This window comes from Tinamus guttatus, unplaced genomic scaffold, assembly GCF_059628265.1.
Source record: "Tinamus guttatus ecotype Peru unplaced genomic scaffold, ASM5962826v1 Tinamus_guttatus_pri_ptg000079l, whole genome shotgun sequence".
Classification (NCBI taxonomy): domain Eukaryota; kingdom Metazoa; phylum Chordata; class Aves; order Tinamiformes; family Tinamidae; genus Tinamus; species Tinamus guttatus.
The window spans coordinates 3,813,848-3,840,975 of NW_028288613.1; the positions used below are offsets into that span (position 1 = coordinate 3,813,848).

At 38.4% G+C, this 27,128-nt stretch overlaps 1 protein-coding gene across 3 annotated transcripts in view; it reads right to left on the reverse strand.

Moving 5' to 3' along the window:
* Nucleotides 1-4,157: 4,157 nt before the first annotated feature.
* Nucleotides 4,158-27,128, reverse strand: part of TACC2 (transforming acidic coiled-coil containing protein 2) — a 110,529-nt gene continuing 87,558 nt past the window's right edge. Inside the window, exons 12-24 of one of the 3 annotated variants that reach the window (XM_088520065.1) lie at nt 26,293-26,354; nt 25,351-25,466; nt 24,411-24,586; nt 23,712-23,716; nt 23,252-23,392; nt 22,382-22,471; nt 16,043-16,186; nt 15,323-15,399; nt 12,437-12,480; nt 6,970-7,130; nt 6,355-6,461; nt 5,538-5,658; nt 4,158-4,713 (exon numbers count right to left, since the gene is read on the reverse strand). In XM_088520065.1, coding sequence (XP_088376191.1) covers nt 4,648-4,713; nt 5,538-5,658; nt 6,355-6,461; nt 6,970-7,130; nt 12,437-12,480; nt 15,323-15,399; nt 16,043-16,186; nt 22,382-22,471; nt 23,252-23,392; nt 23,712-23,716; nt 24,411-24,586; nt 25,351-25,466; nt 26,293-26,354 — 1,310 coding nt within the window. In that variant the 3' untranslated portion in view covers nt 4,158-4,647. The remainder of the gene's footprint in view (nt 4,714-5,537; nt 5,659-6,354; nt 6,462-6,969; nt 7,131-12,436; nt 12,481-15,322; nt 15,400-16,042; nt 16,187-22,381; nt 22,472-23,251; nt 23,393-23,711; nt 23,717-24,410; nt 24,587-25,350; nt 25,467-26,292; nt 26,355-27,128) is intronic. The other 2 variants (XM_088520063.1, XM_088520064.1) reach the window with 2 other exon arrangements.

Sequence of the window (27,128 nt, forward strand, 5' to 3'; positions counted from 1 at the left end):
AGCTTGAAGGAACTGATTTAAACTGAAAATGAAAAATATTTATCCGATAAGTCTTTTTTTTTTTTTTATCTATATGAGATATCTAAGTCTAAATTTATATTTTCAGCCAAGATCTCTTTGCATCATCAGTCTTATTTAGCAGCTTTATGCATGTGCCTAGCAACTATTCACAAAGCAGAACCCCACTGTTTGTGAGCCCATGCAAACAAAATCCCACAGGACAGGCTCAGTTTGAAGCATTCACAAAAGATGATGAGAGGATGCAGCCAGAGGAAACAGTACAAGAAAGCATTGGGACAGCCTGGTCAGTGTGACAAGCAATAACTAAAAGGCAGGTGAGGGATATACTAGACTTGAAAGTTTCAGTGATTTCACTTAAAGTAGCTCCTAGAGGTTGCAAACTCCTTGAAAAATTTTGTAAATGTCTGTAGAATCCTAAGACACATGCCTGGACTCTTGACTTTTCAAAGGAAGAATGAAAAAGCTAGAATGGAAATCTAGTGAAAAACTAATTTGCTACATATTTTGTGAGTTCCATAAAATTGAAGACTCCTTTCCCAAGCGAGCAACTAAAATTACAACTTTGCACTGTGCGACCAGCTCTACTGTGCTTACACCTCTGGGACTCTATGACAGTTCTGTGTGTTGTGTGTACTGGATGTTAGACCAGATCATCACTGCTGGATATCAAAAATCTGAATATTGGCATATCCGTAGTGCCTCTTACAAATTAAGAGGTACCACCTACCTCTACCTTTCTAGCAGGCCCAATAACCTGCTTATTGCTGTCACACTGTGTGTTGTGTCTTCCCTAGGTGATTAAAACCACATCAAAGTAATACTTGCTAGCTAGTGATGTGCAGCATCTTCTGTGACGTGGCCCATTCTTGAGTCCATTTGATAAGACTGCAAGGAATGTGATTGTTGATTGTGTTGATATAGTTCTTTACATCATGAAAGATCCTCAAGTAATGTCATTATTTTGCAAAACTTAAAGGATATATAAATCATCACAGATCAGCTCCTCCACTTACCGACGTCATTGTGAGAGGAGTGAGACTTTATGTGCTTACTCTCAAAAAAACATGTTTAGACAGTGAAGAATGACCTACATAGTTGAAACTGCAAGAAGAATTTGGATTAAAAATGTTATTGCTCAAGATGTAATTTGATCACAACACCAGGATAATTCATCTTGCTCTCAAAACCAGCAGCAGAGATAGAAGTTATTGCACTCAAAGGGAGCTTACCAACTCAAAACAACTTTCAAGATTCCTTTTTTCCTTCCCATCAATAAAGGAATTTCAGGAAATATACATAAGGTTTTCATGTATTGTTCTCTTAACGACCATCTCTTTAGTAATTTAGATTAATAATTATAAACCAAACTTATTTCAAATTTTCTGTCTTTGTCCTATTTGCAGAAGCTTTCTGAAAGATTAACTGTATCATGGTTTGCTAGAATTTTCAGTCACTTTGTGCTTGAAAATTGTAGTTTTCTTTTAAATGTAAGCCAACAGTAAGCAGACTTTGAAAGGTACTGGCCCTTTACAATATTACAAGGCTGCTACTTACAGCAAAGATTTCTCCCTCTCTTTGCATATATTATCCAAGCCATAGAAAAATGTTACATATTATTACAGTAAACCCCATAGGATAAATAGATAGAGCATATATGCTTAAATATAGGTCAAGACATATTCTTTAACAGATGCGACAATTTTTATCATAACATCCGTCTAGTCTGCCCACTGCTTTTTTCCTATTGAAAAAATACTATACACAGTGTAAAATGGTTAGAAAATACATCAAAACTTTTTTAAGAAGGCAGACTTGTTGCTTTATGGTCCTATTCTTTTTTTCATGTCAGCTTAAACAACGAGTGCCAAAGCAGTGTACAGATGAGGAGCAATAAGCAGCTCGTGGAAGCGGCGACGCGCGAGCCCAGGCTTTTTGCATTGCAGTTGTTGGAGTAGCAGCAGTGAACGCTCACGCCGGGCGCTCTGGAGCCGTCTCTCCTTGCCCGCTCACAGAATGACCTGAACGAACAGGACTTCATAATGCCACCTGAAACAGAGTCACACGCAACCCAAACATAGCAGGAAGCTCCATTTCACCTACTTTTATCTGTCCTTTAACAACATGGATCTGACTTTCCAGTAGTCAAGAACAGTTCTGTGATTCTTGCAGACCAGTGGGGACAATCACACCAGATTATAGCACATTCCCAGGCTCCCTCTTAAGTTTCAATAGTTGTAATTTGTCTTTGGTACAACTGAAGCACCTTAAATATCTTGGAACCTACTCAAGTACAATATCTCATTAGGTTCTTTTCTTTCTTAATTTCAAGATGAGTCATTTAATTAAAAAAATCTACATAAGAATTGGCCAATACGTAAGATACTCTTTTATAGTTTGCATGTAGCCTGGATGTAGCTCCTCATCATGGTAATTTAACAAATCAAACTCAGATTGTTGCTAATCCATTTAAATTAGGAATTGAGATTTATTACAAGGATTTTTTTCTCCCTCATTATCTGACTACCCTCTGATTCCAATATTGGTTATTTATTTCTATTATTTAATGAGTCTGAAGTGTTTGTGTCTACTCACTCGCTTGTCCTCTTATCACTGCGCATGCATCTGAGTGCCCTGGACACTGCTGAGTTCCTTGTCTGTTACAGTCTTCATCACTAGAGCCTACACAAGTGTAACACTGCAGTGCTTCACCTGCCAGGAAGAAGACAGTTTATAATAGTAAAGCTTTAAAAAAATCTAAAAATAACAGCTGTGCACCCAATTTTGTTTGAAGAACATGCAAAATTTACAAAATGTAATTGCATTTAAAATAATCTATAAGCGTCTGGTATTCCGTAATTGCATTCACACTTGTAACATTTTCAGAGCAGTGTCCACCAGAAGAAATTAGAGTATTATCATTCTTTTCCCTTCAGCATTGTCTTTAGTGCAAAAATGCCAATAAAAAGTACACTGCAAATACTTAAAATCTTACTGTGATTTATGTTTAGTTTGCTCTTAAAGTATCAAGTCAGTCATAAGGCGATGACAGCATACCTTAAGAGTTTTGTTTTTCTTTAAACATTTCAATCATAACCTGATCCTTTTTTCTGCCCGTCCCCAGAGTTCACCCCTAGTTCAAATTACGAGGTATTTTAAAAGCAAGTATGAATTTGAAACATATTTAAAATATCATAGATAGTTGCAAAGCAAAAGGCACAACCATTTTCCTTAGGGATGCATTTAGAATTGCTAGAATAAATATTTATATTTTACATTATATAGTAGGCATAAAATTCTGCACTGCTAACTACATACACAAACTGAAAACAAACACAGGAGAAAAGCCCAAACAGAGCAAAGAGCTGGAGCCCATGCATAAGGTAGGAAACCATGGAGGAAAAAAAAAAAGAAAAAGAAGAGGAAAAAATAATGGAAAGGAAAGGGAGCAGACTTACTTTTGATTACAAAAAGGGAGCTGACAAGAACAAGGCTGAAGACCGTCCTCATCATGGAGATACAAGAGATGCACCATTAGGCAATGAAAGCAGTTTGTTTGCTATTAAAGCCTTAACGCTTATCTTACAGACCTAATCCTCTGCAGAGGATGACTTAGAGGATAAAGAGGTGTGCGAAAATGCTACTTATCTAGCTTATTCTGTTTGTACTTCTAACCACATGCACTTCATCACCACAAACTCTACAGGTAAATTCTTCCTGCAGCAGGAGAGGAAAATGTATGCACATATCAATGGTGGATAGGCTTAAAAAACCTGCCAGCCCATCATCTCATGTCATTTTGCAGCTCGTGCAGAGGGTCGTGGCATTTACCCAAGCGATTTGCTGGATCAGGGTCAGAGTATTAAACATTTTGTAGGATTAAGCCTATGCTTGACAGCTGAATGGTCCCAATCTAGCACACGTATACATATATATTTATGCATATATATGCATATAAGTAGATAATTCTTATCACTAAGCCCTGGCAGAGTGCCCCAGTATCATCAACATGCAGAGACCCTACTCAGTGAATCAAAGTGCTACCACTGAAGGAGGTCCTTAATAAGAGGTGCTATATCTGGGGTCGCACATAAGTAATCAAGTGAAGTAAGTAAAATACAGTCATACCCATCTCCAAGTTTCAACGAAAAATTTTATTTACAATAGAGAATTTCATTTAAATGACATGCATTTTAATTTTTTTCATTTTTAGTTTTATTTTACAAATCGGCAAATGCAGATAAAGTTTACACTCCTTAAGGCAAGAGTCCCCATGCAAGTAATACATGTTTATATTAAATCCAAAAGACATCCAACATGGGAACTCATGTACAAAGGGAAGGCTAGGATCAGCAACTCGTAATTTATTAGAGAACTTGACAATCTCCCTGATACAGGAATTTTTGAGATCAACTTGCTATGAATTATACTATGAAAATGCAAACAATAGCAAGAAATTTTGATAGTCATCTTAGTACTGCATACAATTAAATCAACTTTATTTAGAAAGAAAATACAGTAGTGCATACGAAAAAGTGAAAATATAACCTGTCCACATAAATGTATGGACATCAGTGTGCCAATGGTCATATTGCACTCAATATCGAAGTCCAGGGATTTGGTTAAAAGTTAGCTTTTCCCCATTTTGGCAATCAGTTCATCACAAATCTTTGTTAATTCTTCAATCTCTTTATTCTGGAAAATAAAAGGAAATATTAAATATTATGACAAAATATTTCTGCATTGAGATGAGTGTTTTAAAAACAAATCCAACCTTTGGGAGAAATGTAGGAGAACTATGTTTTCACCAACATTGAGAAAAAAAGGAAGTTAGAAGTGACAAAAAAGTCTCAAATCAACATATATAAATATATATGTGCATGCATAGCTGAATTTTGCATAAGGTGTTCAAACAATATGCTCACTTCCACAGAGAGCTCCTCTTACTTCAGTGTAGCACTAAAGCAAACTGTGTTTTAGCAGTTGTTCTTAGCATATTATACTTCTACATAGAGTAAATACACTTCTGGGCTGCTCTTTTACAGCATTATTTCCATTCTGTTTCCTCAGGGCTCCAAGTGAGAACCACATGCATCACAGAGGAGGTAGGTTGCTTTGCTAAGTTACAGGAGGTCTATAATGAAAGTGGTTGCATTTAAACTAACACTGGAATTACAGCTAAAAGTAAAAGCTGAAAGAAAGACTTGAACAAGAATGATCTTAAACCTAAAAACTGAAGGAAATGAATGTGGGGTACCCATTTAGGTACCCAGGGGTACACTGAGCTTGACCTAACAGGAATCCAGATGTGTCATGTGTTGGCCTTTGGGAGCATTAGAAACCAGATGGATTGCGGAATTGTGTGAAAAGAGAGACTTCAACGAGGACTAAATTGCTGTAAATTGCTGACTGTGCCAGCAGTCAAACTGCATCCTCTAACGTGGAACATAACAGGGACAGTGGTAACTCCCAGCTATTCCCTGCCCGTGCTCTCCCAGGAATCGGGGGACATCCATTACCTTTTGTTCCAGTGTCCTTTCCAACGCATCCACCTTGAGCTGCTCCTTGCGAAGGCTGGCCTGGTACGCGGCCTGCTCCTGCTGAGCCTTGCCTCTCACTTGTGCAATTTCAGCGTTGGCTCTAGAGAAACAAAACCAAACAAAAAACCCCACAGATTCATCTCCTGTCAGGTTCTCTATAGGAGAGCCTTCTCTAGTGAGATGCTGCAAAATCTCAAGGTCTGCACTGTTCTCCCCTGCTTTTGACACATCTGTGCTGGAGTTATAATTCTAGATAAATGATCCTTGTTATTGGAGTGTGTAAACTTGTCTTCCAACTTTTACAGACCAGATCCACAGCTGGGACTTGAATCCAAGTGGCGCTTCATTTCAGACACGGACCCATCCCAGTAAAGTTAGGAGATGTCTCTTCGGAAAAGGGGACAGTAACACGATTCCTGAATGTTAATCCCCAGAAGTGCTTGCTAGGGCATTACACGGAAGCATTAAAAAAGAGGGGCAACCAGAGCTGCCCGTCTTAAGCCACGATCAGATGTTCACTCCTTACGGTGGCTTAAGGAGTGACTATCCCGGCAGAGCTGGCACTTCTTTCCTGCAGCTATTCCTCACCACCTGAGCACGCCGTTGCTGATCTGGCTTAGAGAGCTGGTATTAAAACAGGATGACTGATTCTGCAGTGAAACAGCCTTAAAGCCCTTAAACAGTCTGTTCTGCTGGTCGGCCTAAGGGCAACAGCAAACTGGGATGCAAGGTCCAACTGCAAGAACCGTCCTGCAGCAAAAACTCTTAAATAAAGATGTGTATATGAGTTAATTACCTGTCCAGTTTTTCTTCAGCATGAATTTTGAGAGCTTGATACCTCTGTTCTTCTTTCTTTACTCGTGATAAATACTCTTGTGCACATTTCTTTAACACTTCTTCATTCTTAAATGAAAAGATGGCATTAAACTTATTCCAGGAGACTGAAGTACGTGACAAATGCCCACTTGTGGGAGTTGCACTCAACTATTTTCAAGGAAGCAGCTTTACACAGACATGGACACACAGAGGCTATCTGAAGCAATACTGCACAATGCAAAAAGCTCCACAATGCTTCCTTTTGCATTTGATATCTGGATGGAATTTCCCTAAGGATTACATTACATTTTGCTCTTAGACTCTCAGGCTGAAAGCCAGCCCTGCTACCTGCTGAAGTCTTACAGTCATGTGGCATTTATTGGAATTGCAGTGTCATATACAGGAGCAAGTTACTCTTGTACTAAATCTTAGGCTTTTTAGATCTATTCCTAAAATAAGCACGAATATATGCTCATGCTCTCCCTCCCTGTCACATCATGCCTAATCAGACTTGCAACTAGAAATATGCCTTGTGCTGCAACATAAACGTGTTGTGCTTTGCTTTTTAAGGTGGGAGACTTTAACACGGACTCACCTTCCGAAACCCCTCCAACACCTCTTTCATTTTTTCGTATCTCCTGAAGAGATCTGCCAGGGATTTCTCCACTGAGTTCAGATCTGCTAAAGCTTGTTCCTTCTCCACGATCAGCTGTTGAACAGTATGATGGGACACGGACTTCTCCCTCTGCTCATCCTCTGTTAGGAGAAAAAGGGCAGAGGCAATTTTCAGAAAGACAGTAGCAGTAAGAACAACGATTACATTTTCATCTATAGTTTCTGCTATACTGTGCTATACATTGTATACTAGTATGTTTGCAGAAGAACCAGCGAAGTATTAGAGAAAGACAGTCCTGTCTGGGAAAAATGTCTCTAGTTTTTGAGGGATTTGATTACTTTGATGTTGGGAAAAAATGTGAAAACATCTTCATACTTATGATTTTTTCACTTGACCTCAACTGTTCCTATGAAAGAAGCAGATGTTGGGTTTTCCCTGTTTGCCTGAAGAGGCATTAGCTGAAGGAAATGACATTTTTTCATATTAGTAGCCATTATTATGGGAAATAATTCATTTGCCGTTTCTGATATGTAATTGTCATCCCCTGGCTTTTTGTCTAATCCTGTACAGACCAGTCATTTAAACTTAATTTAATTCAAGTTGAGTTGAAAAATAGTGAAAAAATAATAGAGCAAAAAATAGTGTTGGAAAATCTGTGGAGTTTGTTTAGGAGTACTGTAGGAAAACACCAGAAAGGAAATGTAATATTAGAGAGACTTTCTAAGGTTTGCAGAAAACACAGCATATTTTGAGATTCTCCTCTGTATAACTAAAACTTAAGCCAGGAGAATGAGGAGAACAAAATAGCAATGCAAATCTATATGGAAGAACATTCCTTTCCAATGACCTAGGTAATAACCTAGTAATAAATTAGCACATCTTTATAATATCAGAAGAAAAGGTCTGGCATTCCCTAATAAAATACTCATTCTTTGTATCCCAGAATATAATTCTTGTTTCTATGTTTTAAGGACTGCTTTAAATAAAATTGAACTGAAAACAAACCCCCCAAATTGGCAGTTTTATATTAATTTATGTTTTCTTATTGGAATACTGGATTTAAAAATAGGGTGAGCAGTTCTCCTATGTCTGATACTTTTTAGAATCTGCCATTTTTCATTTGACGTTTCATTCAAGTGTGTATTGAAGTATTCTGACAAGGGTTTAGTTGTTCATTTGAATCAAAGCTACAACCCAGGAAGGACTGAGTGAACTAGCAAAGTTCTCAGGACTGCACTTGAGTCTGCAGTGCAGGTTGTTGTAACTGTTAAACAAACAGCTCTTATATAGCAGGCCTGAGAGAAACAGACCCCTGTAAAATATTGTGATTTATCATCCTTCATTATTTTGCCAAATCTGATAAAACATCACTTTACCTTCCAGCAGAAGATTCATTTAAGCACGCTGGAGATGAAGAATTACATAGGAGCTTAACTCCAAAGCACTTAACTGACAGGGTCCTATTCGTTGGCAAAACTCCTTGAAGGAGAAAGGATCAACTTGCATGATCAAGCAATGCATTTAAATGTTAAAACTCAAGCAAATTCATATTTGCTTTTCTCCAGAGATTATTGCCCATGGTATTTTAGCAGCTGCTTTCTGTTTGTTTCTGGGGCAACCTGAAAAGGTTGTAATTCCTGGAAGAGGTGGTAATCCTTGACTCACTTCCTCACTACTATGAAGTTAGTTCTTTTCTTCTTGCTGCACCATGATGCCCTTTTCTCTCTTCAGACAGCTGGATCAGTGCTTTGTGCAGCCCCCCAGCCCCACTGCAGCAAGGAATTACAGGGAAGCGGTATCAGATGCTCCCTTCTTCCCCTTCCTTACACTGCTACATACATATACATATATATATATACATACACACGCACACACACATATATACACGCACACACATTTATATATACATATGTATGTCCTAGGATCATGGGTTGAGTTGCAATGCTGTACAGACTCCAGAGGAAAAGAGGAATTTTTACTGGAGAAGCAAGAGAAAGTTTCCCACGTGTGTTAGAAAAGGGGCATCTGTGACAATTTCAGATAAACAATTAAAACACATTTAGAAGCAAGGTTGTTAAATACTATAAAAAACAAACTGGCATTTGGCTAGAGTAGGACTCTAGATCTAGGAGGTGTTTTCTAAGACTATGATTTAACTTTACTGAAAATGCTGCTCGGTAGAATCGTGGTGATAATGTCTGCCATTCAAATGTTACTTAAGCAGTTACAGATATACAGATTTCTGAAGTTTATGAGATTATGTAATTAAAAGATTTTAATTAGATGGCTTCCAGGTCTGCAGGAAACACTCTATGGCAGACCAAAAGTAGTAATAGTATGCTCAGGAATAACACTTACTTAAATTGACAGAATTAGATCACCACAGGGCTAGCAGATCTACTTTCAGGCTCAGCTATTACTTACATAACTTAATGGGAATGCAGCAAACAGAGAATAAAAGCGAAAGAAAAGAAAAATGCAAAATGTGGATGTGAAAGTTGGTGAAAAGCTTTACTTACCAGGCTTGCCTGTTTGTTTTTGCAAGCAAATAGCAAGAAGCAACAAAGCGGAAGCAAAATAGAAAATCGGGAATCGTTAGGAAAGCAGAAAATAAGTAATGCAACAATCTGTAATGCACAAAGCATAATATCCATTTTTCTTCACAATGAGAATTAAATAATGCCTTTAAGCTTACAAGTATATGGATACATTTTTGATGGAAAAAAGAAAAACAAAAACAACATTTCAAATCCAACAATAAAAAGTAATTCCAGGACAGGAATTTTGGGAGGGGGATTGTGGATGGCTCTGATGGAGGTTTGTGTGGGCCTGGTGTGGTGGGCACAGGGGTCATGTGGGCTCTGGTAGCTGTTCATTTGAGAGCTGCAGAACCCAGTGACAGCACGAGCAGAGCAGGCCAGCCTGGAAACTGTGCAGCAAGGTCATCCCTCTGCCCCAGGACGGACAAGGAGGTGTTAGGGGTGGAAGCAGATGCAAGAAGGAAGGCAAAAGAAATGAAACCATCAGTAAAAACATATGCAAAAAGCCACTAGTAGGAATCGATACACCAACAGCTTGCAAGCTCAGACTGTACAGAGCACTGCGTGGAATTAACTGCACAAGCAGAGTTGGGTAATACTCAATTCTCTAGGTATGTGACAGCAAATACTGTCCACAGCCCTTGAAATCAATGAAAATTACTGTTTACAATGCATCTTTTCAATGCTTTGAATGTGCAAACACATACACAATCATACATTGTATCATAACATTTTCATTATTCATTTTATATACATAAAACAGACTATAGGAAACTGAGTAGGATCTATCAACCCAACTGAATACTCCTTAAGAGGATTCTTGAAGTAGGTTCAGTTGTACTGGCCTTTTACAGGGGGCTTTATAAATAGCCTAGAGGGTTTAAATCATACATAGGAACAGTACAGGCAATTCTTTTGCTGAACTGCAGATTTTATTTTAGCAATGAAACATTTTTGTGATGGAAATTCCAGAAAAGCAATATGCAAACAGCATATAGGCAGCCATTCTTTACAGTGCAGCATCTGGGCAAGTGATTCTTTTTAACAAAAAGGATGGCAACTTACAACAGAGGACAGGAGAAAGTGGTAAAATTAGATGTCAGGACCTTGATTTAACATATTACTGTACAGGAGAATTTTGTACTTCTCTAATACATACACGTTCTGTGGGAGTTGTTGTTCCAGCTCTTTTCAAAATGGATACAAATTGCACTACCTATAGCCATTATACTGAAAAAATATGTATGCATGGTTGTACTGTGCCTTAGGACCCCTATTCTATATCTTCTTGTTGCACAGCCTTTTTTAGGATGTTTCTCAATAAAATAATTTCTAATGGAAAATGAACTTCTGTTGATAACTATATATGCTTGGAAGAAAACAACAGGTCCTGCACTTGTCCATATGAATGGCTAAATGAGGCTGAAGAACTCCCTAAGTTGTCCCTGGAAAGATAAATGCAGGGCAGACATGGGTCACTTTTTCTACGCGCAGAAAGCTCTGAAATAAATTACCTGATGACCAATAATTACTGAAATAAACCACCCGATGACAAAACAAAAAAATTGTCAAACAGGAAACAATTTCTCTAGTGCAAGAGAATTACTTTTGGGCAGCTTGGACCTTTGTCACATTTGATAACTTCCATGATAGTTCCCAAAGCTGCACCAGAGAATATGCTGTGCAAATGTCCAACCTTGAGCATTCTATGATTCTATGAAAATGGAAAACATGAGTTACTTGCACACTGTGATCACTCCTATTTTAACACCTGCATGAAGAGACTCACACGGATCATGTCAGAAAGTAGCCAGACTAGCTCAGTTTTACATAGAAGATGTTAACAGAGACACAGCACTATAGAAAATGAAGCCAAAAGGTGAACATCTATTTCTTATTTCTGAGTTCTTTTTTCTTTTACACGAGAGGAGGCTGGGACATCCCTCAGGGAAATATGGAATGGCAGCAAGAGCACTGGAGAACTAAATAACTTCCCCTCATTCTCTTGCAAAAATAAGCAAGTTTGTTGTATAAGTGTGACACAAGTACTAAAAGGAAAAAAAAATGCTTTAAAAACAACCAGATGTTTCTGGGTCATGGAACATTGCCTGTATGTGAGCAGAGGGTATCATTAGCTCATCTGGCCTTTTTCCTGCATCTCACATCCCAGAATGAACTAGAAAGCAGTTCACTCCTAGTGGCCTTTAAGACCATTTAACTATTCTTCTATGCTGCTTAATTCAAGCTTGTCTGGATGGTCCCAGTAATGTTAGAGGTTCTTTTCCTGCTTTCCTCCTTCATTTGGCCCTACTGATCAGAATTCTGTCAGGAATTCTGTTAACAAAGGGATTTTTTAAATTATCATGAGGCAAAAAAAAACAATCTGTAATTTAGATCTTGAAGTCAGGAAATAACTGGGGATGTGGATCGGCTGCTCACAATCGCTCAGCTGGGATTGGAGTTAATCCAGGTTTTGGCCTGACCAATGTACTTAGCACAGATAATCCCTGTTGATACAAAGAGCTAAGTTTGGTATCTCCAAGAAAAAGCAGAGTTGCAAGCAGATGACTAACAGGTTTTTAGGTCATTTAAATTTCTCTCTGAGATACCTATGACTTGGGAGCAGAGTATTTGAACATGCTGCCTATGAGGCAAATTTTGCTTTGCTGCAAAAGAAGGAGATTTAACCTTCCTGTATTACCTCGACTGCCCCAGGGTCTCCCCTCTGTCAATGCAACAGCAGCTTTTCATGGTAACCCAGCAGCACACACCATGTCCTCAGATTCCCAATTCCCAGCAGCAGTGAATTAGCATCAAAAGGAAGCCCACACACTTACAACATGTTTCTATGTTTCCTTCAGAAAACCAGAGTGCAGAATAGCATCTTTCGTAGCAGAAACACCTACCTATCATCTGAGCAATCGTCTTCTCATATTCCGAAACTATTTTCCTACAAAGGAAAAGGAAAAAAGAGAAGAAGAAAAGCTTTTGGCAAACGTCATAATTGGTATTGCTTACTTAAAAATAATGCTACTTAGTAACTGAACTGTGTCATTATAAAAGGGATACAGATCCACTTCATATTACGATATGCTTTTTATAACCTGCAATAACAAATTAAAATGGACCGTTTAAATGGTGATTCTAATTTTTAATTCTCTGTGAATTAATACATAGTTGAGGAGAGGGAACAGGAAATGCTCTGGAACAAATTCTTTTATTTGAAACATGCTCAAATGTCATTGCCAATCATGATTTAAATATAAGCATATCATTGAACTAATCTAAGAGCTTTTATAGAGCCCGACTTTTCCATTATTTTCTTCCCTTCCCTCTTTTTCTTTTATTGGTTTGTGCTTGCTTGTTTTGAATATAACCTCAAAGAAAAGTTATAACCAGTAGCAAAAGGCAAATCTAACAGAAAGACAGCAGGCTGTCATCCAAAAAATATCTACCAAATCTTCTAGTCTCCACATGAGAAGAAATGATCCATTAGAACTGAAGAGAACAAAGCCAAAACAGCTAGCTATGTAGTACAATGTCCATCATGCCTGATTTTTGCAAATCTGCTTTGAAACAGAGGCTGCAAAATGTTAATTTTAAGCCTGTTTTATTTCACATATTCATGTTAGGCTTTGAATTTCCTCCTTGAAAAGAGGTTGCCAAAATAAGCAGATTAGAAGTGATTTAGAAAGATGATCCATCCTTTTCCAGAGCCAAATAAAGCTAATGAAATGAGACTAGCTTGATATGTGCTTTGATTTGTGAGTCACATAGGACAGTCTACGAAAAGTAAAATTACCACACACTTCATCTAAAGTAGATATTTGAAATAACCCACTAGCAATTTAACATGATTTAACTTTTTTTTTTGGAAGTCTTAACTTGCTTTTTCCATACTTTAAATAAATCTGCTGCAATCACTAAGGTTACAGAAAGGATGTGCAAAAATGCTGAAAGAAAACTTGGTAGTGAATAGGAGGAGCTGAGGAGCTTCCCAAAACAGCTGCAGCAAACACTAACACTTCCTAAGTGAGATCAGCACCAGGATCAGATCCACCACCTTCCTCGTGGGTCGGCAGTGGGGTCCTGCTTGCCCTCCTCCTCCTCCCGAGCATCGGTGCATCCCGCTGACCTCAATCAGGCTCCAGGTAAAAATAACAATTTGTGGGATTGGGGCCAAAGACAACAGACAACGCGGTCACGTGCACTGCTACTTCTTGGAAAGTAGGGCAGAGATCTACACAAATCACACAGCTCCGCTGCATCTCCAGCGGCTGCATGTGCTGCCTTCTGTGCAGTTAGTCTTGTTGTTTTAATTCTTTTGTTTTGTTTCTTGAGGAGAAAACATAAATGGCATTTTTGAAAGCAAAGATAATGGGATAACTGCAAGTATTTTCCACTAAAGGTCATTTTCATGTCCCAAAAAGATTGCCTCAAAAGAAAAAGAAAGCCTGTGGTAAGCAACAATAATGTATATGCCATATTACATCCTAATAACACATCCTTTATAAAGTTTTCTCCCTTTAGAAAAGGAAGCCAAGGGCTCTTAGCAATGAACACGACATTGAATGCTAGGTTCCACAAAATGTTTTTATGCAGTTTCTTCTTATAATTGCTGACTTTCTCAGATTCAGATTAATGAGCCGGTCATGCTCATCCATATGTTATTCTCACAGTATTTATACAGCTGAAACTTTCAGCAAACTAAATGGAAAGCAACATGGACTTAAGAAGATACGTTCCTTGTCACCTCTGAGAACGGTGGAACCTGGGCTGGGAAGTTGGCTCAAACCAGTTATGTTCCAGTACACAGATATTCAGTGTAGTAAGGGTAGGTTTCCATAGAGAAAGAAAATATATTCAAACAACAGCTACAACCAGAAGAAGAATGTAAAGCTCAGCTCTCAAAAGAATCAGCAAAATCTGAGGTAAATAATAGTTAACCAAAATCATACTTAAGAAATTTAACTGTTAAAAAAAAAAACAGCCCAGATCAAAGGAAAGAGTAGTGACCACTGTGCACTGTCAGCTAATTGCTGTGAGAGGCAGAGAGAAAAAGGTCTTTAGCACCTCTGTGATACAAAGGAGTAACAAGAAAATCATCACAGGACAAAATACCAAAGAATCTGCATGTGACTACAATTTTTGGTATCTAAAATAGTTTTAGTTACTATACTTATCTCTTAAGCAATACATAGAATCTCCTTGAAGGTCAATTTTGAGAGGCCAGAGTGTTGGTTCTGTGATAAATAATTTCCTACTAGTAACTGGGTTTTTGTCCTTTATGGACTGGCATAGTAAATGATGCAGAGTGACTCTCTACAATTTAACCATTTGCATTAACCACTGAGGTGTATTAATATTGTTAAAGAAACTTTACCATAGTTCCCTGGAAGGACTTGTACTATTCATACCAGAGCCTTCAATTTTCTTTTTTTTTCTGTTGGCAAAACTATTTGTGGAAATTGAATTTTAAATTAGCACATGCTCTCCAGGCAGCCTCACTCAGTCGTAGGAGAGAAGCAGTAGTAGGAGAGAGATAACTTGGGTTAAGATCCTCTATCTCAGTGTTTTGAGGATGAAAATAAGATTAACAACATACAGGTTTGCAATGATTATTCCAAACTAAAGTGAATTTTGCCCACCATTAATTAAAAAAACATAGGTTTAGGATCAATCCAAAGCTTTCAGTTAGAAAATAACAGCTCTCAATTAACCATCATAGTCGCACAAGTGTTACATGCGACTGAAACAAGCTTCTCAGTGTGATTAGTGACATACTGACTTACCTCATTTCCATCACTTCCCTTCTGCTTTCTTCGTATTTCTCCTTCCACTCAGCTACTTCTCTTTCCTTGGTCACAATCTGAAACAAAGAAAACAAAAAAACAAAAACAAAAAGAACAAGAAACAAGCAATCCATTAATGGGAAGCTTAGCCAAGTATACAATTCCTCATTTAGTACTCATTTTTAACAGCAGAGATACAGATTTTTAAATGTAGATATTAGCATCCCCCAAAGAATTTCTCTGATTAAGATCATAATAAAGAATTTTGGATGTGGAAATCACTCAAGTTTCCCAAAAGTAACTGAGGAAAGTCGATACAATGATATTCTTGTTTCATCTTTCATCCCTCGTTACAACACGACATTAAAAGAACGAGACTAATATTGAACGAGACTAATATTAAGAACGAGACTAATATTGTGTGCACCTTTGTGAAATATTTTTTAGCATCTTAAAGCGTATACAGAAGTATATATCAATGCCAAGGTGCACAAGATGAGGCTAAAAGCAATACAGATTCCTCTCACAGAATGCTTGATTTTCATTTACACTAAATAAATAAAACTTACAATCTAGCACCTTTTGCTTTGGTAATCTCTAGGCTGGGCATAGTTTCAAAGAGAAACTATTTCAAATAGAGCAAGTGATTGTAAATATGAATGAATTGAGAGAAAGCAGGAAAGTTCTTCATGACAAAGCAAACACTGTGAAGAAAATTACCTCTGCTCTGGCAAGTCGCAGCGCCGAGTCTAGGTCTTGCTGTGGGTAGAGAAGACCCGGGGTGCTCTCTGCCTCCGAGGTGCCGATCCGGGAGTACAGTGCACTTTTAGAGATGGAAACATCTGCTGGGATGGCAGGTTCTCTCTGTGTGTGTTTTTATTTTTATAAATACAAGGAAATGAGACATTAAATATGTATTTTACTGATATGTGTTCTGGGTGTAGTGCTAGGTACCAAGGGTTTGAGGTAGCACTAGAATGCTGTTCACTACTAAATTATATCAGTAATAACAACATTGATGAGAAAATTTGAATTTAACAATCAGAAGACAATCCACTTGAAACTCAAGGAAAGCATCAGTAGAAACATATTACTCTTGTGAACAGAAAATAAAGACAAAACTTTGTCCTCAAGATTTTACAAAAGTTAGCAACTAACATAGCAATTTCATGAAAAAATATGCACGAGAAAAGCATTTGAAGAGAGCAAATTAGAATTAGAGGCGGAGAGTTGTTAAAGGGAATTCTGCTCCCATAAAACAACACATGACACTACATGAACCAGAGCAGAAAGATTATCTCACTCTTTTGGTTCTGACCTGTCAATATTCTGTATTTATCATAAATGGTCTCTCATAAAACTGTGGAAGGTGACGTTACTGCGCTCTGGTATTTAGCATGCAATTAGTAAGTTAAATCACATTTTATTTGCAGCTGCCAATGTCACTCGTGCCTTGAGGCAAGCAGCACATCCAGTGAGGATGACAGAAAAACAAAACAGTTACGTAACACACTGCCCTGCAGATAACACTCCAAATAAAACAGCACTCCTTAAAGTAGGGAGATTATTAAAATCAGCTAGGAAGATGCTACGTGAAAAAACATTTTTTACACCATGCACAGCACAACTAGTCTGGCTTTCTGTGCTTTCATACTTTAGCAGGACTTTTTCCCTTGCACACTTTACCACAGAGCCTCTTCCATGCACTTTACCCCCTAAAGTAACCCCCTCTAGGATGACCTCCTTTATTATCCATGTCCGAAATTGTACCTCCCTTCTTGTCCCCTACCTACACCGGGTGTGCGACACTGCACCCAGAGAGGTCACATCACCCTCAGGGTGCTCCCACCAACAGGACACAGGCTGCCACCTCCTTGTCACAGGAACTAGAGCTTGAGGGACCAGTCCGGGCCATCCGATTGCTTTGGACAGCCCCAGATTAGAGGGTTTGTCCTGATGTTTCTGAAAAACAACTAGACCGTGTGCGCCTTGACGAAAGCCCAAGACAACTGAATTGCCCTTTTCTCCATCTCTGAAGACATAACCCTTGGAGGGAATGGCAGCAGCAAGACTGACTCTTTCTTTTGTCTTTCCCACACCCAACCCTGTATCCAAGTCTTGGCCCCAACCTCTGCATGGAGCAGAACAGTCTGTGCTAGTGACAGGGCTCCTCCATTCATTTTACTGCTTACAAACACGTTGAGAAGTTGGTCTCCAGCAACCTGGCCATCCACAGGCCTGTGCAGTCCCTTCGAGGATTCAGTGACCACTCTCATTTAGCAGGATCTTATGGTTGGGCAGAGCTAGTGGGAACTGCACAGTAAGATGGAAGGTTTATCCTTGGAGAAATAGGGCCCACTCCAGCTGTGATTTGTGGAGAGCTGGATTACTGTGTTGTACTTGCAATTACTAAGTATTTTCCTTCTCATTGTTTGGCTATGAAATCCTTCCAACCCAAACAAATTTTGTAGGAGAAAACTTACATCTGAGAATTGCTAAAATGCCTTGAATTTCAGTGACCTAACAGGATACAAGATAGTGCACATAGCACAGAGCGGTCAAGCACATTAGTGTCTGACTTGCCGAGCCAGGCTCAAAACTGCACTCCAAATTATGGATTTTCAATCTGAGCTGATCCCAGAGGTCACGTTTTAACATTCTGATTTTGCCCATCCTTGCAAGTGAGTAGACAGTGCCCGAATCAAGGCTCAGTTCTCTCCACAACAGACTCACAAAAAGAGTTCACCATTCCTTTGCATAGGCACAGTTAAAGAAAACATTAGATGCTATGCCATAAATTATTCACTTGCTTTCCGTTCTCCTCAGGTATCCTACGATAGCAAGGATCCAAAAACACATTTTTTTTTAAAATTCTTCCTGAGTTCTCACATCACACTTGATTGAAGAAATCATCTCAAAAAATTACATTCAGTGCTTTCTCTAGGAGAGCACAGGACTAGATAAACATTAGGAATTCCACATCTGTAGGCAACATGAAGAAACCACACTAGCAACACTAAAAGGCTAGGCAAGTAAATTTAATTAGGTCAAGAAAAAGCTAAACAGTACTTGCTAAGCACCACACTGCACATGTACTTATACAAGAGGCTTCTTTCTTTGCTCAGCATTTTTTGTTCATTTCTAAATGTGCAAGTCATTTAAATCTTGCTTCTAACATTTGCAGAGCAGGCCTATTCCTTCTCCTTTCTACATTTGGCCATGAACATACAAAATAATGATCAATTCCAACATGACTGTGAGGAGCCATCGCAAATTTTTATACCTCGCCAAGAAGTATCACCAGATTCATTGCAATTTTATATCTTGCCTTCTTGAAAATATCTCCTAGTATAAATGACTATATTTGGGACACAAGCTCAGATACATATGTATGTGTATATATACAAAAGCACATGGAGATGTCCTCAGTGAAGGTAAAAAGCTTAGCCAATAAAAAAGACTGAATCCAGTATCCTTACTTCAAAACAAACAAACGAAAAGATTTTTCCTCAAGCACAAAGCAAAACAAAACAAAACAGAGATGAAAAAGAGATATAACATGAAAGCTCTCCTCAAGAGAAAAGCTATAATGAAGATCAATCTGCTGAAGTGTGTGTATCATATTTCAAAAGCCTTCTGGAGCTTTATTTGCTGGAAGACATCGCTGGAAATAATTAATTGTGGTAAAAGAAATAGAAATTTACTTAAGCTGATATGAAAACGGGTCAAAGAAACTGTCAAACAGAAAGTATTTAAGAAAAAGAAAAATTAAGCTGTTTAACATATAACAGTGCATTAAAAATATAATTATACTAGTCAGGTATTAAGCACTATGTTTTTCTAGCTGTCTTGCATTTGAGTAAATTGTACAAAAGAGGAGTATTAATAAAATGCAAAACTACTGAAAATTTCCAAAAATTACTATAAAAACTCTTTAATAGTATATACTATAGTATATAGTATACTAAATACTATTAAAACTATTTAATAGAAGCTTTTGCTATATTGGTGTGATGACTATGGCCCTTACTCTGAAAACACTTCACACAAGTCTCAGTCTGGTTCCTGGATTCTTTCCTTGCCCAGGCAGCCTTGTCATAAGAATCAGTACTAGTATGCCAGTACTTCAGGATTTTATCTCAAAAAAAGAGAGTTCAATGCAGCTTCAGGATGATATAAAAATGAGTATTTTATTTCCTGCCTCCAGATATTCCTATCACTAAAATATAAAATATTATAAAATATGTTGATCAGGTGATCAACAGAATGATGGTATTGCTCCAAATAACTGTCAGTGCCTTGAGTTCAACTCCTAACTGCTGAGCAGGTAAGCAGTTAATTGGGAAGCAACAGCCATGCAGATTTATAGGTCACTGAACCTCACGGAAAATATAGAGTCTGCAGGGAAGTTGCAACCAAATGTGGGTCATTGCAATCTCACTTTAAATACTGAAGTCCAGTGCATTTCTTTTTCCAGAATCTTTTACAGAAACCAGTTATCTGATCAGAATGAACCTAAATGAATATTGATTAACCAGCTACTGATTAACAGCTACCTCGATTCAAGGTCAAAGTCAAAAATAAAACAAAGAAAAAGAAACAGGCAAGAGCATCACAATGAAAATGAAAAATAATTCTTACACCATTTAGATGAATAAGTATTTAGCCCTGTTGAAAATTAGCTTGCTCTTTACAAGCACTCAAGTAGTATTTCAGTGCAAATCAAATAATCTCTTAACCATCTCTTGTGTGTGCAGCAGGTCAATGGAGGTGTAACGAGACCTATTTATGCTTGAAAATATATTGAAGAGCAAATAAAACCCAAGGATATGCTCTGCACACAAAGAAAAAGATAAGATATCTGTTTGAAGGAAATAAGCCTATCCTACTAGTATGAACACTGCAAAGAAGAGATGCATTTTAATTCCATTCTGGCCCGTGTCTTGCTTTGTATTTTCTCTCCTTTACTGGGATCTGACTTCAACACTACAACTCTACATCACTGCAATATCCGTATGGAAAGACTGACATTGACTCTATCAGCCTCTCATTGAAGTTGCATTGAAAAAAAATGGCCACAGGCTCAATCCAGCAGTGTTAATTAATCTTAAAGTAAATCTTAAAAGTAGCAGTCCTACCCTACTGTTGTTGAAGTCCATGACAACAAGTTTGGGAGCAGCCAAATACCTTTCCTCTATCTATTAGCAGAAAATACTTCAATTAATCTCAACTTTCATGCCACTTAATTTGCTCTAATTTGTTTTTATTTAGTATCCTATGCTTAATATGCATCCTGCAATTGTTCAGCAAACATTTAATGTAATTATATCACATCAAGAATAACTACGGCCATCCATCTAGAAGGGAATCCTGCTGGATAGGTATCCAAATGTAAGTCACTGCAGTGATCTGGTGCAACCTCAGAATCTTTCCTGGGTAACACACGAGGATTCACACACACACAAACTTACTGCCTTCTATTTAATAGGATAGAACAACCTAATACATGTCTGAATTCATATTTTTCTCAAATCTCTGCTGCAGCAAGAATGTAGGTGTCTAACTGAAGTTTTCTGCATAGCCTGTAAAGAACATCTAGATCTAACTGTTTCATCTCAAGTTTTCTGCTGCTGGAGAGCCCGACTGCTGCACATTACAGCAGAGTGATGGAAGGACAAGGAGGGGAGAACCAGCCGAGTGATCCCATCTCCTCCTTTTCCAAGACAGACCACTCGGGACAACAATGCAATGTGGCAGTTGCACACGACTACTCAAACAGGAAAACGGTATTGCTTTTTTGTTTAGTCCTTTCTCTTTTTAATTGCTATTCCTATTAAGAAAAATAAGCTCAGTTTCTGCCGAAGACAGCAGCAGGGTTTTCTTGATTAAAAAAAAAAAAAGAAGATTATGGCCATATACTTAAAAACATCTGTAAATCTGTAAGGAATGAGCTCATTTTGGTAAGTATACACACATCGTGGAAACAGCTAGCTCATGGGCTACTTAAGGTAAACACAATAAACCAGACATAATCAAACCATGCATTATTTTTTAAATCAAAGCATAGTTCACCTAGAAAGAAATCCTTTATGAACCAGCTACTTTAGATCTTTAGAGCACCAGAACATTATGCTTTAAAACTGGCACAACCACAGCTATGCACTGAACTACTCCACAAATATTAAGACGATAGAAGACCACGGGAAATGTTTGCCACAGATTCATTAATGGCGAGAATAATAAGAGAAGTTCACTGGTGAAAGATAGGTCAGAACTGTGTTCTCCTCCTTTGGAATAAAACATTCATTGCATCCAGACACTGCCACATGCCAATGTTCTATTGACACCACAACCCAAAAAGCCACTAACACATTTTGGCTTTTGATTTTTTTGTTAAAAGCACATGGAAGACTCATATAGTGACTAACCATCCAATGCAGAGCACATCAGAACTAGCATTTTAGTACAGGACCACATGCATCCTAGAGCAGCTTTGAGTTGACCATGTCCCGCTGACACTGATGAGGCTCTAACCAGCATGCTATAGGAGCAGCGATACAAAAAGCTTCAGATGTTATTAATGAAAACACTTTGTGTTGGGGTGGCATCTTCGCTGAAAGCCCTAGAGCTCTTTCAGAACCGCTGGAGAGATTCAGACGCCTGATTTGGGCTGGCAATTGAATTTGTCCCTTCTTAACGTTGAGCATCCAGAGGTCTGATTTCAACCTGAAATAACCAGGCAAAATGCCCCACCAGCCAAAATGTGTACCATCTTCTAAGAAATATGTTTGCTACCTGGTTTGCCATCAAACTCCACAATCTGGCTGTCTTCTGCAATAGACACAAGCCTGCCTCTTGCCTTCTAACCTGCCTTTGTGAGCATGAGTAGGTGCTTCTCAGTGTGCACTACTGCTTTCAGCATGCGCTTCGGTGGCACAAACACATTGGGTGCTTCAAAGTGCACTCCGAGAGGCTTAGTTACCTTATTTGTTAAGGAAAAAGCAGCACTCTGTATGGTAATCTGTGCTCACACACACACGGCAGGCACAAAACGGATACCTCGGCATCTAGGGAGCGGAAGGAGGACAGGGCAATCTGCCTGGCTAACTTCAGGGCTTCTATCCTCATTGCAGCAAACTCTAACTCCTCCTGTCGAGTGTTTGGTTATGACCAATCCACAGGAAAAAAATATTTATTAAGAACACACTGAAAACATTTAACACATCCCAAAAAGGAAGACTATCTTTTAAAGCATCATGATGGCAATTCCTGGGTGACACACACACATCTTACATTCTTTTCTTGATGAGAACTGCTATAGAAAACCCTGGGTTTGGTTTAGTTTGGAAGTAGCTATAGGGATTAACAACTCTCTGGGCAAGAAAAATCTTTCCTAAATTAACGTCGTTTTTCACATTTTCTCTAAATTACGCCAGCTCCTGCCATTTACAAATTTGAATATGAATATTCTAGAAAACATGTCCTGACACAGAAAATTGCCTTATGGAAGATTTCCTAGAAGAGGCCATGCAAATTCTATGTTAGATAATTTAGCTGAAAAAACAATGTCTAATTTTCATTTTACCCAGTTCTTTAACTTCAGAGAGCAGTATTAGGGCCTAAATCTCTGGAAATCACTGCACATACTGAAGTAATAAGGCCATGAGTTAAGACAACCCTCTACACTGTATCCTGTGCTCAAGCTTAAAAGATTTGACTTTATAAAGACTTTTACAAAACATACACATCCATATATTTACTAATGTTCATACATGAAGCTAAATTAAAATGTGTGATCCTCAAGTTCCTAAAAGGCTAAAACTACTTTGGAAAGAACCGAATTATTTTTTTGCTCTCCCTCCCCATCCCTTGGCACCTTTCAGACAGGACAGAAAGAAAGAGAATGGACATTTAGTTTCTGCTACAAACCTGAAGTTTCTGAGCAAATACTGGAGGGTTCTTTTCCGCTAAGTCAGGATCTAGATATTCAGGCTGATCACATATTGCAGTTTTCTTAGATATCCTATTGAGAAGAGCGTCCGCAGAGACAAAGGAGTCCTCAGGAGATGTCTGCAGTGTAAGGAGGGTAGAGTGTAAGTTACAGTGATTGCACAAGCAGTTAAGGCCTAAGGTGACATTTCTGTCTACAAATCCTTGATTCTCGGTAATTTGACAGCACAGCAAAGACTCCCTTTCAAAGGCATTTGATTGATAGGTGTAAGTGACATAAAAAAAAATTATTCCTACTATAAAAGCGGAGAAAATCTTGCAAGATAGGAACATGAAATAAATGATATTAGGACCTCGAAAGCAAAGTGCAGCTCCCTGGCCATTCTTGATTTTTTTACAACACTTTTCGCACCAACACCATGAGTTGTGCTCAAAGAACAGGTGCTGCCCAGTTCAGATATCTCAAAGCTCTGAATATCACCCAACGTGAGGGGAACCTTAGCAGGACTCTTCTTGAAGCATCCATAAAGTCTTTTGCTGTTTACAGGAGGTAAATTCAGTTGTGCTCACTATAGCCACAGACCTAATCTGGATAAATACATAACGTGATGGTGAACAGATTCAGAATGATGCAAAGAAGTCACCAAAAAGCGCAATCTAACCAGAAGCTGGATTGAGTTCTAATGATCAGTGAAGAAGTGAATTTTACATCTACAGCATCAGATGACATCTATACAGTTAACAGTTTATAAAAGAAATGTGAAAGAGTACCTGCTCATTACCACAAATCTTGGAAACTCGCACCATATGTAACAGAGCAAAACCAGTTCTGTAGTTTTTATAAGAACAGTTATTTTATATACAAATTAAAAAACAACATAAGTAATTTTATATATAAAATAAAAATATTGGGTTAAAACACAGCACAAAAAAGCCTTTGTATGAAATTTGTTCTGAATTCCATCAGTGCTCTCTCAAACTGTCACCCTTGTTTGGATCCTGTCAACACGCTGCTACTAAAATCTTTAAGCACCACGCTGAGTTTTCACTCTGTTTACAAGCTCGAACTGTGCCGTCTCTTGCATGACATGAGAATTTTCTACAGGAAGATAATTCCCAAACACTCATCATAAATTACTTACTATTTCAATGGTCTCTGAAACTGTTCCTAGAGTCATGGGCTCGAGGTCCTTCTGCTTGGATTTGTCCGGGGACTGTAAGTGTGCCTCTTGACTGGCAGCAAGCACTCGGGAGGCCGGATGCTGGATTTTCATCCCAGAGGGTTGCTGGGTCTCAGGGTCTTCAAAACTTGACCTGGGAATTGCATACCTGCTTCCAGAGTGCACTACAAGGCCACTCTGCTAACAGCTAACCAAGTACTCTACAAAACTTACTTTTTTTTTTTTTTTTTTTTTTAACATATAAATTATTGCAACTCGATTTTAAATCATTGTAGCTCACAACACTTTGGAAATACCCTTTCAAAAGGGACATAGGAACCATTTTAATAAGCCCATTTCCATCAGAAAGGATATGCACATGCCTTAAATGTTTCTTACTAGTCTTTTTACCCTGTTGGCACTGTGACCTAAATTTCTCCTAAGGACCAACTTTTACTGAGAACAGATGTCCTTAACAAGCACAAATTTTTGAAAGTAAATACAACCCACACATCCTGCTCTTAAGCTCTAAATTCATTGCTCACAGAATACAGCTTGGAAAGGCCAAGCAAGGAGCTGCAACTACATTTCTAGGCTAAAATGAAAATGACCCCAGGAAAAAGAAAGCTATGTAGGAAGCAATGGTCTAGAGAAACAGTTGACAGTGTGACTTCTTTTTAGTAAAAATATGATGGAGGAATGTGTGTCCTTATTTCCCTCATTATACAATTTCTGCATCTCCTATTTCCTTTCTTCCTTGTATTCTCTATCATATGCGAACACAGATGGGAATCTATTTTTAAACTCAAATTTTGGCAAAAGCAGAAGCAGTGAAGGAAGAACTGCCTGTGTACACACTCTTATGGCAGCCCACTTCTCCGACACCCTTCGCTGCTGAATTTCCTTGCGGTGCCATACCCTGAGCACGGCGTTGTGGAATCCGACAGCCTCATGGGAGGCGACTTGACCGGGCTCTCTTGCTGGGCGTCAAACATCAAGTACAAAGATTGTTTTTTCGGGGTGCTGTCATCCTGCTGGCAACAGGAAAGGAAGGACTCGTTAACCAGATCAACCACGCTCCAGGAAAGCTAATTCACTGCCTCAAGTGACTCGACAAACCATACTTGATAGTATGGGACTTGATAATACAGGACAGTAATGCAGTTTTTGCTGAAACTGAGATGATCTCTTTGAGGAATAAATAGTTAAAGATCATAAGCTAAAGAGGTCACTCTTTGCAAACGAGCCTTCCTCTAAGCAAATTTCTGATCCTGTCAAGTAGGACTTAGTGTTAGCAAAATACTCATTAAGATCAGCTTCGTTCTCCTCAGTTTGAGCACCTCACATACGTGCTTGATTTCCCTAACTTCCACTGCAGATGTACACACATGAGATCTGATAAAGCTGTCAAATTCATTAATTACATAGGAGTTAGGAAAAGCGACCGATAATCTACAGTACTGTACTCCATATTTTACATCCATTCTGTTTTATCTCCTGTTTCTCTCCATCATTTTCTCAGAAGTTTCACTTTTTTTTCTTTCTTCTCCCCCCAACAGCTGATACAGACAGCTCTGAACCCTACACTCCTGGGAATAGAGAACTGCTCTAAACCTCCAGAGAGAACTATGATGATCCTAGGTTAAAAAATCAAATAATAAAATGAAAAAAACTGCATGGGCTTTAGGACAACCACGCACATGCAATTTATTCCAGTTATGCCAATTTAAAGGAACTGGGTTTGCAAATCTGCTGCAGGCACACTATAATTAATTTAAGGAATAGTGAGGCTGATGGCATTATCAGGACTACATTATGACAAGGGAATGCAAATGAATGGAAACGGAAGTGAGGACTTACAGGCACAGAGGAGCCTATTTTCTCCATATATTCTATTTCATATGAGTTGCCATATTCCAATTCTGCAATAGAAACAAAAAAGAGGCCTTAAAATGATTTTGCACAATCAAATGAGATCTCATCTCATTTACAAGGGTCACCCCCCATCCTGAAATTTTAATCTTGATATTTCTCTAGGAGACATTCAAAACAGAATATACAGAGGGAGACAGCCCAAGCTGTACTGTGCATTGATTTTCAGTGATGCACCGATGAGACACTTCAGGCATATTCATTTGCCTGGAAAAAAATCCAGCTTTATCGACTTGCTCTGCCCAAGATTCTGTCTTAGAGCCCAAAATATTAACAAGGTTTCAGAGCACTTTGAAACTCTCTTCTATCACATTATCTCATCACAGAGAACATATTTTACAATGGTTTGTAACATTGATCCTGGCTTTATTTAATGTAAACCAAAAGATTTTGCAAGCTGGTGAGTAATCAAATACGTTCTGTTTCTCAAGGTATAACATGCAGATGTTAATCAAGAATAACTACTGTGATGTTAACTGAGATTTTTTGTAAGCTACATGAAATACCTGAAATCTCATTGCAAGAGGGATTAGACAACAGCCCCGCTTGCCACCCTTCTCGCGTTCTAGTTTCAGAGGAAAAGCTCAGGGCAAGAAGATTTGCAAGAAACCTTAAATCTAAACCCTACCAAAAATGCAAATCTGTTCTACTTCTAATCTCTCAACGACACTAGAGGCAAAAATCAGCATTTCTTTCCAATCTATGGTCTCCAGTATTGAGCTGATATAGGTGAATACACAGGCAAAACACAGCAAAATGGAAAG